At 42.7% G+C, this 19,543-nt stretch overlaps 1 protein-coding gene across 1 annotated transcript; it reads left to right on the top strand.

The window, feature by feature from the left end:
* The first annotated feature begins 828 nt into the window (after positions 1-828).
* Positions 829-19,281, top strand: mc1r (melanocortin 1 receptor). Its single transcript, XM_068048887.1, has 4 exons — positions 829-984; positions 13,829-14,068; positions 17,715-17,761; positions 18,489-19,281. Exons 1-4 carry the CDS (start codon positions 829-831, stop codon positions 19,279-19,281), a joined length of 1,236 nt encoding a protein of 411 aa, XP_067904988.1.
* The last annotated feature ends 262 nt before the right edge of the window (positions 19,282-19,543 follow it).

The raw sequence follows: 19,543 nt of genomic DNA, 5'->3' as shown, positions 1-19,543 counted from the left end.
CATTTTGCTTGTGTTTGTCGCTCATCAGCAAAATCAACTACTAAGACCAATACCAACAAAAGGGTGCACGTATGCGTGCCACAGCAAAACAGGCAAGAGGATATAGCCAAAGTAGAGGCAGATGACCCCAAACATACTTTTTCCCTCTCTCTAAAACACAGCAAACAGCCACATGTGACAGTGACCATTGGCTGCTGGGATATACTCATAGAAACAGGAGCACCTGTCAATGTCATGGAAGACCAAACATTCAACGAACTTCAGGATTGACCCATTCTCTGCAAATCAGGGAATATGAAAATTTTCCTTTACAACAGTGACAAACTGCTGAAAATCCTTGGAACTTTTGAAACACCAGTCTATTTCAAAGGCACTAGAACAAATGCTCTATTCTCTGTCATATGCAGAGAATGTGACACGCTTACTAGTTTCCGTACAGCAGCAGATCTTCTCATGATTGCAGTCACGCATGCAATTCCTTCACATAACAAAAACATTCTCAAATTGTATGCTGATCGCTTCACTGGTATTGGAAAACTGAAAGGTGTTACATGCAAGCTGCATGCCGACCCTGATGTGCCCCCAGTTGCACATCAACGTCGACAAATATGATTTCATGTCAGGAAACAGACAGAGAAGAAACTTCAATGACTTTGACATTATTGAGAAAGTTGGGGATGAGTTTACCCCTTGGGTTTCATGCATAAAAGTCATCAAGAAACTCAAGAGTGAGAACCAGATTAGAATCTGCGTTGATATGCAATCACCAAACCAAGCCATACAACAAGAAAAACACTTGACACGACAATTGATGATATCATAGAGAAAATGAATGGGGCTAAACACTTTGCTAAACTTGACCTCAACACAGGAGACCATCAAATCGAGCTTGCAGCCGAATCAAGATATCTGACCGTATTCTCTACTCACATTGGACTCTTCCGATACAAGAGGCTCAACTTTGGAGTCAGCTCAACAGCTGAGGTGTTTCAGCACTTGATTCAGTCTGCACTTCAAGGATGACATTTTCATCTATGACCGCACCAAAAAGGAACTTGAGACACGCCTACAGGCATGCCTACAATGTCTCAGAGAATGTAACTTCACCTTGAGCAAAGGCAAGTGCTTGTTTAATGAAAGCAGAATTGAATTGTTCGGTTATATGTTCAGTGGTGAAGGAGTATCACCAGATCCATGGAAAGTTGAAGCTATAGCTGTTGTATGATCTCTTCAAGAGTGATGTCCTCATCATGCTAACGAGCTAAGTACCAGAAAGTAACCATGTGACAAGGAGCCACAGTCATTCTGCAACTGTAACTCCCTAGACAATGGTACTGTATATAGTTTGCTCTGTATTGTATATAATAGTTAGCTGTTAATAAACCTGTTTGAGATCTTCCAAGGTAACACAAAGAACACATAACATGGTGGCAGCTGTGGTGAAAAAATAAGCTATAACCTTGAAGACCACAGGCGAAAACAGCAAACCAGTGAAGAAACTTTTTTTAAAAAGTACCTGAAAAGAGTTAAGAAATACTGGCCCAAACAGTGGAAAGAAAAAAGAACCTACCACCAGCTGCAGGAGACAGAGCACTGAACAACAGGCTGCAAATACATTGTGATCAGGTGAGTCATTGTGTTGATGGTCGAGGGATCCTGGTTTAAAGAAAAGCTTTGAAGTGCTTTTAAAATCAATTTTTCAAAGGCTCCGTGGGAGAGGAAAAAAATGGGGAAAATGGCCAATATGGAGGCTACATTTAACTCAGGGCCGTGTGCTGAGCTCTTAAAATTTTCCCAGTTGATCCCAAAGTTCAATGAGGGAGACGTGGAAGCATTTTTTGTAACTTTTGAAAACTTTGCTAGACAGTTGAAATGACTAGCCGAGAGATGGACACTCCTGCTACAAAGCAAGCTAACAGGAAAATCCCATGAGGTTTATTCTCTGTTGCCAGATGAAAGTTCATTAAATTATGAACTGACTAAAAATGCTATCCTCGAGACATATGAACTAGTACCGAAGCCTACCGCCAGAAATTCTGAACTCTCTGGAAACAAGCTGATCAAACTTAGCTGGAGTTTGACAGAAGTAAGCAGCTAGCTTTTGACCAGTGGTTAAGGGCCATTAAAGTGCAGCCCACTTATGAAAACCTAAGAGAGGTGATACTACTCAAGGAATTTTAAAACTCTCTCCCACTCTCCATAAAGACCCATGTGGAGGAACAAAAAGTAAACAGAGTGAGGCAAGCCACAGTTCTGGCTGATGAGTTTGTTCTCATATACAAGTCAGTTCCCGGAAGGGAAAACCTTTCCTAGTCACCCCACAACCCTGAAAAGGAAAAGAGGTTGGAGGATGATAGGAGCCCAAACAGTCCTGGGAGACAAAGAAAAGCTGGACACACAGGGCACTCTCCTCAAGCCAAAAGGAATAGTGCTGAAATCAGGAGTGAGACCCGGAGACCTGTGTGTTTCCATTGTAATAAGGCAGGTCACCTCAGAGCTGACTGCTGGAAACTACGGGGAAAGCTTGTTGGACTAATCAGGGCACACTCGACCGCTGCAGGAGAAGGGAACCTGATGGAAAGCACAGCAGAGCAGGTTGTGGCTTTAACTGCAGCAGCAGTAAGACCCAGGAAACATACTGCTGTGGGTGCAAGAAAATTTAATGAGATCCCTGAAGGCTATCAGGATTTTATATCCAAAGGGAAAGTAACCCCATACCCCTTGAATGGGCAAGCAAGCCCATCATCATACTCAGGGATACAGGGGCCATGAGATCCCTGGAAAAGGCATGACCTTTCCTCCAGAGAGTGCAGTAAACACCAGAATGGTAGTGAATGGTATCAGAGGACAGTGTATGCCTGTACCTTTACACCGGGTGCACTTGGAGTTCGACCTAGTTTCAGGATTGGTAACCATAGGGATTGTCCCTAGATTGCATGTGATCGGGGTTGACCTACTCCTAGGTAATGATCTGGCGGGGCGAAGGTGGTAGCTTCCCCAGTAGTAGTAGAGAGACCGAAGGAGGTCAAGGAGACAGGGCAGTGGCAAGAGACGGTCCCCTACATTTCCCCTGATTGTGTAGTGACTCGGGCCATGGCCAAACCCCAGAGGAAATTGAATTGGCACTGCAGACAGATGCAGTCTGTCTGACTGAAACTTGCTTTGGAAAGTTAGAGAACCCAGGGAATGGATTAAATGGATCTTCCCTAGTTGAGGCTTAGCGAGCCGACCCAGTATTAAGAGAGTTAGCACAGGCTGCCCAAACTGAAATTGAAGCAGTGGGAGTCCCTGATTGCTACTATGTAAAGAATGAGGTGCTGATGAGGAAATGGAATACTCCTCACAGACCTGAGGACAAAGAGTGGACAGTGGTCTACCAGTTAGTGGTGCTGCCGAGGTACCGTAGGGAAATATTAAGAATAGCCCATGAACTTTATATGTCAGTATATGAAAAACCAAATCCCGTATGAGGCAGCAGTTTGACTGGCCAAAACTCCATAAAGATATAGTAGAGTTCTGTAGGACTTGCCACATGTGCCAGGTTGAGGGAAAGCTCCAACCTCCAGTAAATTCTGCACCCCCTAATTCGTGTGCCAGGTTTTGGGAAGCCCTCCAGCAAAGGGCTGGTAAATTGTGATGAACCCCTGCTGAGAACAAAAGGGGACAGACAGGCACAGGACTGGCAGAGAGTTAGGGAGGAAGGGGACGAAAAAGACAGGGAGGACAGGTCAAAGGAGGACTCCTAAATGAAACCCCCTACTGTCCAGTCAGCCAACCCCAAAATGTTGGAAAAATTAGACCCCATACCCTCCTACATAAATGCAGACAACCAAAGCACCCTACCAGGGCTGCTGACAGCATTTACAGTAACCTGCAGGGACAAAAAAAGTCCCCAAAAGGGCAGAGAAACAGTGAGGGTGATGCCTCACCTAGCTGAAGTGCCGTAGAGGCGTGCAGTGGAATCTAGACAGGTATCTGAGCAGGAATATCCCAGAGGACATGGGGAGATTAACAAAGGGAACCCCCACACCCCACAGTCTGGAGAAAAGAGAAACAAAAATGCCCTAAAGTGAGTAACCCTTGTATGGCTCACCAGCGCACTGAAAGTGAGGTCAGAGTGGATCCACCCACTGCAGATTCCCATAATCAGAGCTCAAGCACAGAGCTAATTAAATCCACAATTAAATCCCTGCAGACCCCAACAAGAACAAAGTTCCAGAGGAAATCACAGACACCTCACAGGGTTTTAAACCAATTTATTACCCACTCCTACCATGGAGAGAGAAAATAACAAGGTACTGAAACCTGAAGAGTTGGAACCACAGGTTGCAGAAACAACAGCTGAGGGGGTAAAGCTTGTGCACAAAGAACCCGCCCTATCCAATTTATGGAAATTTGCAGACACCAAGATCCCCAAAAAAACACGTGTTTCTTGGGATGCCCATTCCCAGCTTATTTCAAGCTTATACTAAAGAAACTTGAAACCCATTGGGCAACACCTAACCATCTCAGACCCATCTCAAGGGAAAAGAACAGTTTAAAGCTGCACTGCTGCAGAGAAAAGAGAGGCTGTAACAATTATAAGATTTCTGAATGGATGAGAGTGAATGAGAGAAATACATGTGTGTTTTCCTGTGTTTTTTCTTTTTGACTTACAATGCAATGCTCCCCATTTTCGCATTACATTCGGCATGGTACAAAGGTGTGACGGAAATCCCACATGCCAAATGGAAAATATTAATTTTGTCATATGGAACGTTGTCTGAGACTTTTTACTGAACGTTATTACAAATATCTTTTAAAAAGCAGAACAGAACAGCTAAACATGGCCACGCACAATTTGCATATGAGAAGCCAAAGGCCAGCTGGGAGGCAGATTATCCCGTCTAGCCAGAATAATAGGGGTGCACTCTGATCCAATTATCTAGAATGGATTTTGTCAATGTGGGTCGTCAAGCCATCGACACCCATTGACTTTGGAAGAGCTAACCCCCCAAGTATGTTTGCACAGCTTGAAAGAAGAACTTTGAATTTCAAAAAACATTCCAGAAACTTCAGTTTTCAAATGAAGAGATGGTCACATGACATACCTGCCTGTGTAGCACTAAGTTTGTGAATTGTGTCTCAGAAATAAGAAAGTCAGTAACTGAACTCCGAGGAAGGAATATCTCTTTCTCCTGTTTCCCTCTCCAGCAAAGTCCCAGGGGAGCCTCGGCTGCAGCTAAACCTCATATCTACAGACCATCACAGGCAACAACCAAGAGGACGGATAAAGCCTTCCTTTGGCCTTCCGGGAACAGAGAAGAAAGCCCGTATTGTGCTTGGCCCAGCGAGGACTTCAAGACTTTAACTGCAACTAAGGACACTGAAACTCAGTATTTGAATTCCATTTATTACGGGCTTTACTGCAATTTCCCAACTCTTTTTCCCCTCTCTATCTATTTGTGTGTGTGTGTGTGTGTGTCTCTCGTATGAATGTGAGCGTGAATGCATCATGCAATTTAATAATTTTAACCGGGTTACAGTGATAAGGTTAATAAACTTAATCTTTCTTGTTTAAACTCAAGTAAACCTGTCTGATTGGTTCATTTGTAATTATAGTCGAGGAACAGTGAGCAAGTGCTCACTGAAGTGGTAAGCTAAGTCACTGTGTTAAAAGAATAAACCCTGTTGTAGTCAAACCAGAGAAGGTGCGAAAGGGGAGCCTGAGACCCCTTCCTCACCTGGTCGTAACAGAGTATAGGAGGAAGGAAGTTGTGTGCCATAATAGGGCTTTGGTGAGACTACATCTGGAGTATAATGTACAGTTTTTGTCTCCTTACCCAAGGAGGTATATCCTTGCCTTGGAGATGACACAAGGAAAGCTCAATAGATTGATTCCTGGGATGAGAGGGCCATCCTATATAGAATATTCTCTGGGATTGAGAAGAATGAAAAGTGATCTAATTGAAACATATACAATTCTTAGAGCTTGACAGGGGAGAAACAGAGAGATTGTTTCCCCAAACTGGAGAGTCTAGAACTAGGAGTCAATGTCTTGAGGTTAGCCATTTAAGACTGAGATAAGGAGAAACCCTCTTGACTCAGAGAGTTGGGAATCTTTTGAATTCTCAAGCCCAGAGAGATGTGGATGCTCAGTTGATGATTATATTCAAGTCAGAGGTCGATAGATTTTTTGGCACTAAGGGAATCAAGGGATATGAGGATAGGGCAGGAAAGTGGGGTTATAAAAGTTCAACCATGTTCTTACTGAATGGCAGAACAGGCTCGAGGGGATGTATGACCTATTCCTGCTCCTATTTCTTACGTTCTTAATGTTCTTAACCTGTCATCATCAATTTACGCTGTTTGCCTCCAGCAAGTCATGCCAAATAGGCTGAGAATATATTTTGTTGCACAATCCATACCAGCTTTTACCTTTGAATTATTTGTCACTTTCCCCTTTCTCTTGGGTTAAGAGTTGCTTCAGTCAGACAGGGGCCACAGATGCCTTAGATTAACATGAATGCTGCCACATGATTGTCATCATGAAGTAAACATGCTGTACTGTTTGTTCTCCTTGCATTCTCTGGATTGGTGTCCCCTAATGACAGAGTTGATTGCATTCAATCTGTGAAAGGATTGGGCAAGAGACTTTTTCTTGCAATTCGTTTCCTTTTAAAAAGAATTGTGAGCGTTTAATGGATTGTAAATTGTGTTCACGCACAACATGGTGAAAATGACACTGAGCTCTTTTGGCCTTCTCCTTTCCCCAATAGAGAAAAATGCATTTTTCATAGAAACAGTTCTTCTTAATGTATAACGATCAATACTTTGCAAACAGTTTTTCTGGTAAAACTAGATGTTCAGTCACTTAAATTTGTATGTTAGAACATTATATGAAATGTGTTTATATATTTTGAAAGGACAATTTTAACTAAGTTATTGGAAGAATTTGGCACTGTATGAATAAATCCTTCACAGTTTTGTACTTCTTTAGACTTCAAAAGATCAGTTACATAATTGTACCGACTTTAATATCACATTACTGTTTAGTTTGTACAATAGTTACATTATAAGACAGATTTGAGGGAGTTTGAAATTGCCACAGCTTTATAATTGGCAATATATTCCTTACTATTTCTGGAAAGTGAGCTCAAACGAATCCTGCATTTGTTGCTAACTACTGTAATTCTGTATTCACTAACCGGATAGTTAGAGGTTCAATCTCTGAATTGTCTAGGCCTCCTTCTGCCTCATTCTCACTATCCTTTTCCTTCTCAACAGTCCCCATTACCTGACATACCTGTACTGGCTTATCCTCCTCCCTGCGAATGATATTGCTTTAACATATTGATGTGACACAACTGGTTCTTCTCCCAGCAATCAGGGTGTCAATCAAGTAATCTACCTCACCCACTCTTTTGATCACTTTACATGGGCCACTGAACCGTGCTTTTAATGGTTCCTCCTGTAACGGTAACAACACCAATACTTCATCCCCTGGTTGAAAATTGTGGGTCTTTGCATTCTTCTCTGCCCATTTTTTCATATTGGCTTGGGATGCTTTAGGTGTTCCTGAGCCACACCGCAAGCTTTTGTGAGCCTTTTCAGGAACACAGATACATAGTCTAGCATTGAAGATTCATTCCTTTGTTCTAAGAATCTGTCTTTGATGAGTCTTAGAGGATCTCTTACTTCATGTCCGTAAACCAATTCGAAAGGACAGAAACCTGTAGACTCATTCAGTGAATCTCTGGTGGCAAATAAAAGAAAATCTAGTCCTTTAACCCAGTCATGCATATATTTGTGATAGTATGTTCTAATCATTAGTTTGAGAGTTTGGCGGTACTTCTCTAAAGTTCCCTGTGTGTGGGTGATATGCTGAAGATTTCAACTGTCTGATATCCAAATTGCCCATGACTTCTTGAAATATCTTAGACATGAAATTAGAACCTTGATCTGATTGAACTTCAAGTGGTAATCCATATCTCCTAAAGAATTTCTACTACTATTTTAGCAGTAACTGTCCTCAAAGGAATGGCCTCTAGAAATTGAGTAGCCATATCTATGACAGTATGTATTGATGTCCCACTTTTATTTTTGGCAAGGGTCTTGCACAGTTTACTAATACCCTGCTAAGTGGTTCCTCAATCACTGGTATGGGAATTAGTGGTGCCAGTTTTATGGTATGTTGCAGTTTTCCCACCATTTGGCATGTATAGCATGTCTGACAAAATTGTCTCATGCCCTTTGTAAGGCCTGGCCAGTAATAATGTTGACTTAAACATGATTTAGTCTTCCAAATCCCCCTATGTCCTGGACAGGAATGTCATGTACTAACCTTAATAACCCCTGGTGATATTTAGGTGGTACCGCTATCTGTTTAACAACTGTCCAGTCTTCGTCCGCAGGCCTATGAGGCGGTCTCCATTTCCTCCTCAAAACCTCTGGTCTACTGTACTGTCAGACAGAGCTCTTTTCTCTGCATTAGTTTTGTGTATCCCAACAAGTCCTATGGGTTTACCTCACAATTTCCAGCACTCTGAACGAAGATGACCTGTTTTGTGGCAATGATAACACTTCGGCTTGCGGACTTCACTCCTACCCTCAGCACCTTCCTTTCTGGCCTGAGAAAGTGATCCAGAGGCATTCCCAGCTGTTCCTTCTTGTCCCCAGCTACTTGCCTTCCTTTCACTCTCCTACTTTCTATCCTTCTCTGGTTTATGGAGGTGATTGACAAAAGGTTTTGGCTTATTCACAAGCTCAAAATCATCAGCAATTTCCACTGCTTGCCTCGCTTTCAAAACTTTCAGATAATCGACACGAGTTCTCACTACTGAAGGAATTGAATTTTTAAACTTTTCCAAGGTTCGAAGGTTCTCATGCATGGTTTCCATCTTTAATGCCCGTAACCAAAGGTAAAAATTAATTTGCTTCACCGTCTCAAATTCTACATACATCTGCCCAGCCAATCTCCATAAGTTCCGAAACTTCTGACGGTAAGAACAAAGAACAAAGAACAAAGAACAGTACAGCACAGGAACAAGGCCCTCCAAGCCTGCGCCGATCTTGATGCCTGTCTAAACTAAAACCTTCTGCACTTCCGGGGACCGTATCTCTCTATTCCCATCCTATTCATGTATTTGTCAAGATGCATCTTAAACGTCGCTAGTGTACCTGCTTCCACCACCTCCCCTGGCAGCAAGTTCCAGGCACTCACCACCCTCTGTGTAAAGAACTTGCCTCGCACATGCCCTCTAAACTTTGCCCCTCGCACCTTAAACCTATGTCCCCTAGTAACTGACTCTTCCACCCTGGGAAAAAGCTTCTGACTATCCATTCTGTCCATGCCACTCAACTTAGTAAACCTCTATCATGTTGCCCCTCCACCTCCGTCGTTCCAGTGAAAACAATCCGAGTTTATCCAACCTCTCTTCATAGCCAATGCCCTCCAGACCAGGCAACATCCTGGTAAACCTCTTCTGTACCCTCTCCAAAGCCTCCACGTCCTTCTGGTAGTGTGGCGACCAGAATTGCACGCAATATTCCAAGTGTGGCCTAACTAAGGTTCTGTACAGCTGCAGCATGACTTGCCAATTTTTATACTCTATGCCCCGACCGATGAAGGCAAGCATGCCGTATGCCTTCCTGACTACCTTATCCACATGTGTTGCCACTTTCAGTGACTGTGGACCTGTACGCCCAGATCTCTCTGCCTGTCAATACTCCTAAGGGTTCTGCCATTTACTGTATACTTCCCACCTACACTAGACCTTCCAAAATGCATTAACTCACATTTGTCCAGATTAAACTCCATCTCCCATTTCTCCGCCCAAGTCTCCAACCAATCTATATCCTACTGTATCCTCTGACAATCCTCATCACTATCCGCAACTCCACCAACTTTTGTGTCGTCCGCAAACTTACTAATCAGACCAGCTACATTTTCCTCCAAATCATTTATATATACTAGAAACAGCAAAGGTCCCAGCACTGATCCCTGTGGAACGCCACTAATCACAGCCCTCCATTCAGAAAAGCACCCTTCCACAGCTACTAAGCTTCAGGGACCAACTCATATGCAGCGAGAATAGCCTTTTTTGCCATCTCATAATCTGCAGAAGCCTCTTTAGGAAGCATGGAATAAACGTCATGAGCACTGCCTATCAATCTGCTTTACAAAATGCAGTGTCCAGCTTTCCTTTGGCCATTTCATTTGTTTGGCTATTTTTTCAAAAGATATGAAAAATGTCTCTATGTCCCTTTCCTCAAACTTCGGAAGGGCTTGTATGAATTTAAACAGCTTTTCACTGGGTCCTGGGCTGAATTCAGATTCTTCCTGACCAGAACTTTCCCTGGATTCAAGACTACCCTCTTGTCTTAGTTCCATCTCTTTTAACCTAAATTCCTTCTCTTCTCTTTCAATTTCTCTCTGAAGTTCAAGTTTTCTGATTGCTATTGCTGTTTCTTTTTCTTGTTCAAGTTTTCTTAATTCTTTCTCAACCTCAAGTTTTTTCATTTCTAACTGAATTTTGGTCAATTCCACTGCATCACTCTCTGACTTACTATCTTCTTCTTCCTCTTCTTCTTCCAGATGTTGGGTTATTATTTCAATTATCGCTGCTTTTTTGTCACCTGATTTCAACTCTAACCCTAATTTTGCTGCCACATCTTTTAGTTTATTCTTAGTTAAAGTTGTCAAGTCACTGAGGGACACATTCTCCTTTCCCAGAAACTCTGCGGCAACTGCTAATGCCATTCCGATGGTACAGCCTTTACCCTTATATACAAGAAACCTGGTTCCTTTTATTTTTTCTCTTTCTAATTATTTTCCCTTTACAATTCATATAATTGGCATTGGATTTGGATTGGATCCCACACAATCAAGCAATTAATGTGATCCCAGATGTGAGAGCAATAAGTACAATCCCAGATGCAAGCCCCCAATTAATATGTTACGACCGAGGCGGGAGTAATGCACCTTCAATTCAGTCGCACTACTCTACACGTCATAGCATATTATTAAAGTTTTGCCACCTACCAGAAATTAGCCAAATTAAACATTTTATTAACCACCCCCAACCCGCCCCCAGCAGAATAATATGGACCAAACCAGGTAACTTGAAACACTTCAGTTGCAGCAGGTGTCGCACAGTTCTTTCAACAAGGAGTATAGCAACAGGTCTATTTGGATTTTAAAATTGGTGGTCTTTCAGTAGAAACTTTACTGAGAGTGCCAGCAAACACAAACAGACAACACAGAGTCATTTCTGAGGCAAAGACCTCAAAAAACTCTTAGCGTTTGGAAGCAAAAAAGGAATTTTCTACCTCCAACAATACAAATGTTCTTGTCCCAGAGGTTTTTTTCCTGTTTAGGCAATAACACAGCCTGTAGCTCATGTAAATTTTTTCTGCTGAGATATTGAACACTTTTTCCTTCAGAGCATGCTTCACTGGTTTCCAGATCAAACTGGTTTAAGCCAGTCTTTTACATACAGTCAAAAGTTACAATACACAATGTGACCTCCCCTCGCTCCTGCTGTTGCCTAGGAAATGGGTGCAGCTGCTGGCACACTGTGCCCCTTAGTTTTTAAAGGCACATTGTTTATAAACAGAGTCTTAAAGGCACACTGTTTTTAAACAGTGGAGAAAAAAAGTTCCATGACAACAGTCACAAAAAACTTAATACTTTAGAAATCCTAGAGGAGTATAGAAAGTGCAGGGGTGAAGTAAAGTAGGAAATTAGGAAAGCAAAGAGAGGATATGAAAAAATATTGGCAGGTAAGATCAAGGAAAACCCAAAGATGTTTCATCTGTACATTAAGAGTAAGAGGATAACTAAGGAAAGCGCAGGACCTATCAGAGATGTACAAGGGAACTTATGCATGGATGCAAAAGATGTGGGCAGGGTTCTTAATGTCTTCACAAAGGAGAGGGATGATGCAGACATTGTAGCAAAAGAGGAGGAATGTGAAATATTAGATACGATAAGCATAATGAGAGAGGAAGTAATATAGGGTCTGACATCCTTGAAAGTGGATAAATCACCAGGGCCAGATGGATTGTATCCCGGGCTGTTAAAGGAAGCCAGAGAGGAAATAACGGATGCTCTGAGGATCATCTTCAAATCCTCACTAGTTACAGATGAGATACCAGAGGATTGGAGGTCTGCAAAAGTTGTACCCTTGTTTAAAAAGGGTGTGAGGGATAGACCAAATAATTATAGGCTAAACAGTCTGACCTCAGTGGTGGGCAAACTATTAGAATCAATTCTGAGAGATAAGATAAACTGTCACTTAGAAAGGCACAGATTAATCATGGATAGTCAGCATGGATTTGTTAGGGGAAGGTTGTGTCTTACTAACTTAATTGAATTTTTTGAGAAAGTAACAAGGAGGATTGATGAGGGTAGTGCAGTGGATGTTATCTACATGGATTTTAGTAAGGCATTTGACAAGATCCCACATGGCAGACTGGTCAGAAAAGTAAAAGCCCATGGGATACAGGAGAATGTGGCAAGTTGAATCCAAAATTGGCTCAGTGACAGGAAACAAAGGGTAATGATTGACAGATGTTTTTGCGAATGGAAGGCGGTTTCCAGTGGAGTTCCACACAGCTTAGTGTTGGGTCCCTTGCTGTTTGTGGTATATATTGGTGATTTGGACTTGAATGTGGGAGGCACGATTGGGAAATTTGCAGATGACACAAAAATTGGCCATGTAGTTGATAGTGAAGAGGATAGCTGCAGACTCCAAAATGATATCAGTGGTTTGGTTGAGTGGGCAGAAAAGTGGCAAATGGAATTCAATCCCGAAGAGCATGAGGGAATGCATTTGGGGAGGGCAAACAAAGCAAAGGAATACACAATAAATGGGAGGATATTGGGAGGGGTAGAGGAAGTGAGAAACCTTGGAGTGTATGTCCACAGGTCCCTGAAGGTGACAGGACATGTAGATAAAGTAGTGAAGAAGGCATGTGGAATGCTTTCCTTTATTGGCTGAGGTATAAAATACAGAAACAGGGATGTAATGCTGGAACTGTATAAAACGCTGGTTAGGCCATAGCTGGAGTATTGCGTACAGTTCTGGTCACCACGTTACAGAAAGGACATAATTGCTCTGGAGAGAGTACAGAGGAGATTTACAAGAATGTTGCCAGGGCTTGAAAATTGCAGCTATGAGGAAAGATTAGATAGGCTAGGGTTGTTTTCCTTCGAACAGAGGAGGCTGATGGGTGATTTAATTGAGGTGTACGAAATTATGAGGGGTCTAGGTAGAATAGACAGGAGACCTGTTTCCCCTAGCGGAGAGGTCAATTACCAGGGGATTTAGATTTAAGGGGATTGGTAGAAGGATTAGAGGGAACATGAGGAAAAAGAAATTCACCCAGAGGATAATGGGTGTCTGGAATTCACTGCCAGGAACGGTGATGGAGGCAGAAACCCTCAACTCATTTAAAATACCTGGACCTGCACCTGAAGTGCTGTAACCTGCAAGGCTATGGACCAGGTAGTGGAAGGTGGGATTAGATTGGGCGGCTAGTTTTTTCAGCCAGTGAAGACTGAATGGCCTCTTTCTGTTCTGTAACTTTTCTATGGTTTCTATGACTTCTATGGAAATCAGGCTGAAGTCATGCAAGCTCAGCTTGCTGCCATGCAAACTCTGACTACTGCCATGCAAACTCTGACTACTGCCATCATAGCTGCAGATACCAATGTTCAAAGGGGCTTGCACGGTGTCACAGCAGTCCAGCAATCTGTCCTCCAACACATTACAAGGATATTGAAGGAATGCCCTAGGCGAGTGACAGTGGCTCCGTGCATTACAAACCTATTGTCCTCTCTCAGGATGACAGCATTTGTCCTCCCACCACTGGCACTCCACCAGTGCCCTTGCTGTTGCCTGTCAGCCAGCCAACCCAGTCTGCTGCCACGTATGCTGAGGTGGTGCAGGGTGAAATCAGGTCTTCTAGGGCCAGAGCTACAAACAAACGGGAACTAACAAATGAGATTCAGCGCAGGAGAAAGTGGATTTCCATCCAGGATACAAAACAACAGCAGAGGAAAACTGAAAAGGCGTGCAATACTGTAAAGCAAAGATTTATGAGACTGAATCTTGTGTTTAGAGTTTATAGATTTGAAGAAAGACTCAATGAATTAGTGATTATTTTAGTGAATGCTCCTGGTTAAGGAGAGATTTAATGGAAGTTTTCAGAATTCTAAAAGGTTTTGACAGTGTGTGACAGATTGTTTCTACTGACTGACAGTTTGGTAACAGGGAGCATAGATTGAGGATTATCATGATCAGAATGAAAGGGAATTTTGAAGATTTTTTTTCCACACAGAGGGTTATTGGAATGTGTTACCACAAGTGGTTACTGAAGAACAGACTGTAGGACCATTTAAGATGGAATGTATAAGTATTTGAAGAGAACTACAAGGATTTCCTTCTTCCAATCCACTGATTTAGTGACAGATCTGGAGCAGGTGTGGGTGGGAAATCAGTTTGGTGGCTGTTCAGTCATTCACTCGATTTTCTGCTGGGATTGACATTGGATGTTGAACACATGCATCCAAGTATAGGCATGCATATTTAAAGTAATAATATCGGAGATGTATAATATATATTTCTGATCATTACCATCATCGCAACATTGGATAAAAATAACTGACATCCAATTTTGCTCAAAGCCCATGAAAAGTCCTTTAAAGTTTCAATGCCAACTTCAAGGAGCGGAATCAATCACTTTCCTACCATAGCAAAAGTTTTAGGCTGTAAAATGTGGCTTCATGATACCCATTTTTTCAGCACTACAAGTGCTATTTTGGATCAAAATGTGTGCATGGCATGCATGCACACTTCTGGTGCTAGCTGCAATGGTTGCCATTTTGGCAAGGTCATTAGCGCTCAAGTAGGCAGCATCCATAGGAAATATGCAGAGTAGGCAGATTGTGATGTAACATCCTGGGGTTACCATTGACCAGAAACTGAACTGGAACAGCCACATAAATACTGTGGCTACAAGAGCAGGTCAGAGGCTGGGAAATCTGCAACGAGTAATCCACCTCCTGACTCCCCAATGCCTGTCCACCATCTACAAGGCACAAGTCAGGAGTGTGATGAAATACTCTCCACTTGCCTGGATAAGTGCAACTCCAACACTCAAGAAGCTAGACACCATCCAGAGCAAAGCAGACCGCATGATTGGCACCCCATCCACCACCTTAAACATTCACTCCCTCCACCACCGATACACAGTGGCAGCAGTGTGTACCATATACAAGATGTACTGCAGCAACTCACCATGCCTCCTTTGACAGCACCTTTGACCTCTTCCACCTGGAAGGGCAAGGGCAGCAGATGCATGGGAATACCACAATCACCAAGTTCAGCCACACATCATCCTGACTTGGAACGATATTGCCGTTCCTTCACCTTCGCTGGATCAATATTGTGTAACTCCCTCCCTAACAGCACTGTGGGTATACACAGTGGACTGCAGCAGTTCAAGAAGGAAGCTCACCACCACCTTCTCAAGGGCAATTGGGGATGGACAACAAATACTGGCTCTGCCAGTGACACCCACATCCCATGAAACAAATTTTTAAAAATCCAATTTTTCAGCCATTATCCTGTGGTCCATTTCCCAACTTTGCCAGTCAGGGGGCAGAAAATCTGGGCCCGTTTCTGTTTTCTCTGGGTATGACTTTGGAATTGTTTTTACAGTAATATTAAAAGTACACGTTAGAACCTGAGTGAAATGTTCTCATTTATAGAACTTTGCACTGCATCAGTTGGTACTGTTATTTTAGTATCCAATTTAAACACTGTGTACCAATATTTAATATTTTAATACATATAGTTTAACAAGCTCAAAGCCTTTTGCTACTGTAACATGTAGGGTTGGTGACCTATTTATTGGTAGTTTTTTTAACATATATTTCAAGGGTGTCTCTTTTGCTAATCAAAGTGAGGGGCACCCATATTAAGTAATGCAATATTTTTCCATACTTTTGCAACCAGTATCAAGGATTACCAGTGAATGATGAAGTGTTGTACAATCGAAAAGAAAGGGCTTGCATTATGTCTCACTTCTTCTTCTTTGGCCTCCTTATCTCGAGAGACAATGGGTAAGCGCCTGGAGGTGGTCAGTGGTTTGTGGAGCAGCGCCTGGAGTGGCTATAAAGGCCAATTCTAGAGTGACAGGCTCTTCCACAGGTGCTGCAGAAAAATTTGTTTGTCGGGGCTGTTACACAGTTGGCTCTCCCCTTGCGCTTCTGTCTTTTTTCCTGCCAACTGCTAAGTCTCTTCGACTCGCCACACTTTAGCCCCGCCTTTATGGCTGCCCGCCAGCTCTGGCGAACGCTGGCAACTGACTCCCACGACTTGTGATCAATGTCACAGGACTGCATGTCGCATTTGCAGACGTCTTTAAAGCGGAGACATGGTCAGCCGGTGGGTCTGTTACCAGTGGCGAGCTAGCTGTACAATGTGTCTTTGGGGATCCTGCCACCTTCCATGCGGCTCACATGGCCAAGCCATCTCAAGCGCCGCTGACTCAGTAGTGTGTATAAGCTGGGGGTGTTGGCCGCCTCGAGGACTTCTGTGTTGGAGATACGGTCCTGCCACCTGATGCCAAGTATTCTCCGGAGGCAGCGAAGATGGAATGAATTGAGAAATTGCTCTTGGCTGACATACGTTGTCCAGGCCTCGCCGCCATAGAGCAAGGTACTGAGGACAGAGGCTTGATACACTCGGACTTTTGTGTTCCGTGTACGTGCGCCATTTTCCCACACTCTCTTGGCCAGTCTGGACATAGCAGTGGAAGCCTTTCCCATGCGCTTGTTGATTTCTGCATCTAGAGACAGGTTACTGGTGATAGTTGAGCCTAGGTAGGTGAACTCTTGAACCACTTCCAGAGCATGGTCGCCAATATTGATGGATGGAGCATTTCTGACGTCCTGTCCCATGATGTTCGTTTTCTTGAGGCTGATGGTTAGACCAAATTCATTGCAGGCAGCCGCAAACCTGTCGATGAGACTCTGCAGACACTCTTCAGTGTGAGATGTCAAAGCAGCATCGTCAGCAAAGAGGAGTTCCCTGATGAGGACTTTCCGTACTTTTGACTTCGCTCTTAGACGGGCAAGGTTAAACAACCTGCCACCTGATCTTGTGTGGAGGAAAATTCCTTCTTCTGAAGACTTGAACGCATGTGAAAGCAGCAGGGAGAAGAAAATCCCAAAAAGTGTGGGTGCGCGAACACAGCCCTGTTTCACGCCACTGTCTCACTACATCCATATCAAATCCCAATGAGTTACAAGATGAAGAGTAAACTCCTCCATAATCACCCCGACAAATTAAGCCCTGTCTCAAAAATGTGCATCAAAGCGTGATTTTATTTCCCATAATCTATCACTTTAAGAATTAAGAAACTTTTCTGATACTTTAACAGTTCAAGAAATTATCCTTAGGGAGGAATGTTGAGCAGATTCACTTGCATGTGGAATGTAACACGCAATCATCAGAGAACCAGGAGCACTGTTCTGCACTGATATACCAACTGTTATAAGGAAGCATATTGAGGGAAGTCTCTGTGCAGTTTGAAACACAACAATTTGCTGTCATTGTGTAATCAGAAATACATGCATATGCTCACAGTCAGAAAAACAGATGATCTTTGTTAATTGTTTCCACTTCTCATTCAGTCCTTTGTGATTGTCAGTCAATTAATAGCATGCTGTGGCTCCAGCATTTGATTGGTCAATTCTTGTTTATGTTTAGTGGGAAGAGCTGTGTAGAGAATGCGTGATCTTTTAAGAGCGATTGATAAATCGGATTTCCTCATTACGCATTCAGTTTATGTTTTACTCGCCAGCCTGCTACTTCCAAAGAAGAACAAGAAAACAGATCCAAAACAAAGTTTCATCTTTAAGAAAGAGAACTTCAAGGTGTTACTTTTGCACTTTTAAATTTAGCAACGGAGACAGAAACAAAAGCAGATGCAAATGAAAGCAACGCTGCAATCGAAGCTTGCAGTAAACGTGCCAGGAAAAAATACCGTCACTTTCTGCAAACAGCTGATGAACACCAATAAGGCATCCATCCAGCTATCAAGCACGGGTAATTTTGATATCTTTAGTACATCTAAGTTTGCTTAAGATACAGTAACGAATTTAGCTCTGAGAAGTTAATAACTTTGGCTGCCCTCATTTCCATGTGTACAAAGGCGTCCCCGTTCCACTGGTCTTCTCTTTCAGTGGGAAAGTGATTACTGAAAGCTCTGCAGTCTTGTTTTCAAATTACTCACATTAATTTTCACATTATCTTTACTGTTTAACCTTATGGAATGATGAACATCACAAGTTTAGCTCCTCTCGGAACAGTGCCAAAGGACATTACATCCCACTGGTTGCCGAAGAATTCCAACAGTTCTTTCAATACGTCCAGAGTACAGTGTGAACAAGTCAATATTCCAGAAGAGATTTTCTTAACACTTGGGATTGTCAGTTTGGTGGAAAATATTCTGGTTATCGTGGCAATTATTAAAAACCGAAATTTGCATTCTCCAATGCATTATTTCATTTGTTGTCTGGCTGTGGCAGATATGTTGGTCAGTTGGAGTAATCTGATCGAAACAATTGTTCTTATTCTAACGGAGAGAGAAGTTTTGATTGTGCAGAACTACATCCTTAAGCAAATAGACAATCTAATAGACGTGATGATCTGTAGCTCAATGGTATCCTCCCTGTCCTTCCTGGCTGCCATCGCAGCTGACCGGTACATCACTATATTTTATGCCTTACGATATCACACCATTATGACAACTCGACGTGCTGTGGTCATCATTGTCGGAATCTGGGTGGTCAGCAGCATCTCGAGCATCTTGTTCATCGTCTACTCAGAAAGTGATGCAGTTATCATCTGCCTCATTTCCTTCTTCTTTGCGATGTTGGTTATCATGGGTGCCTTGTATCTCCATATGTTTACTCTTGCTCGAATCCATACCAAGAAGATCATGGCCCAACATAAGCGAGCTGCTCATCAGGCCACCAACATGAAAGGAGCCATTACACTGACAATACTGCTAGGGCTCTTCCTCATTTGCTGGAGTCCTTTCTTTCTTCATCTTCTCCTCATTATTATCTGTCCCAAAAATCCCTATTGTCTATGCTTCACTTCTCATTTCCACATGTTCCTGATACTCATCATTTGCAATTCAGTCATCGACCCTATTATCTACGCCTTCAGAAGCCAGGAGCTACGCAAAACCTTAAAGGAACTTATTTCCTGTTCCTTGTAGCTGTCTCATGTCTGCAGATGCAGTTCCGAAGAAGGGTCACTGCCCCGAAACGTTAACTCTGCTTCTCTTTCCACAGATGCTGCTAGACCTGCTGAGCGGTTCCAGCATTTTTTTTTTGTTTTTATTTCAGTTTTGGATTAAATGTTTTCAAAAAAGTAATATCAGCCTTAGTGATTGCTTTTCCTTCCTCCTCTAATACTAAAATCTCTTCCAGGACTATTTTATTTCAAAGTGTCCTCTTCCCTTCCTCACAAATTCAAGA

Source organism: Heterodontus francisci, chromosome 17 (assembly GCF_036365525.1).
Source record: "Heterodontus francisci isolate sHetFra1 chromosome 17, sHetFra1.hap1, whole genome shotgun sequence".
Classification (NCBI taxonomy): domain Eukaryota; kingdom Metazoa; phylum Chordata; class Chondrichthyes; order Heterodontiformes; family Heterodontidae; genus Heterodontus; species Heterodontus francisci.
Note: the sequence above shows the minus strand (reverse complement) of the source record. Positions and strands in the feature narration are given on the sequence as shown.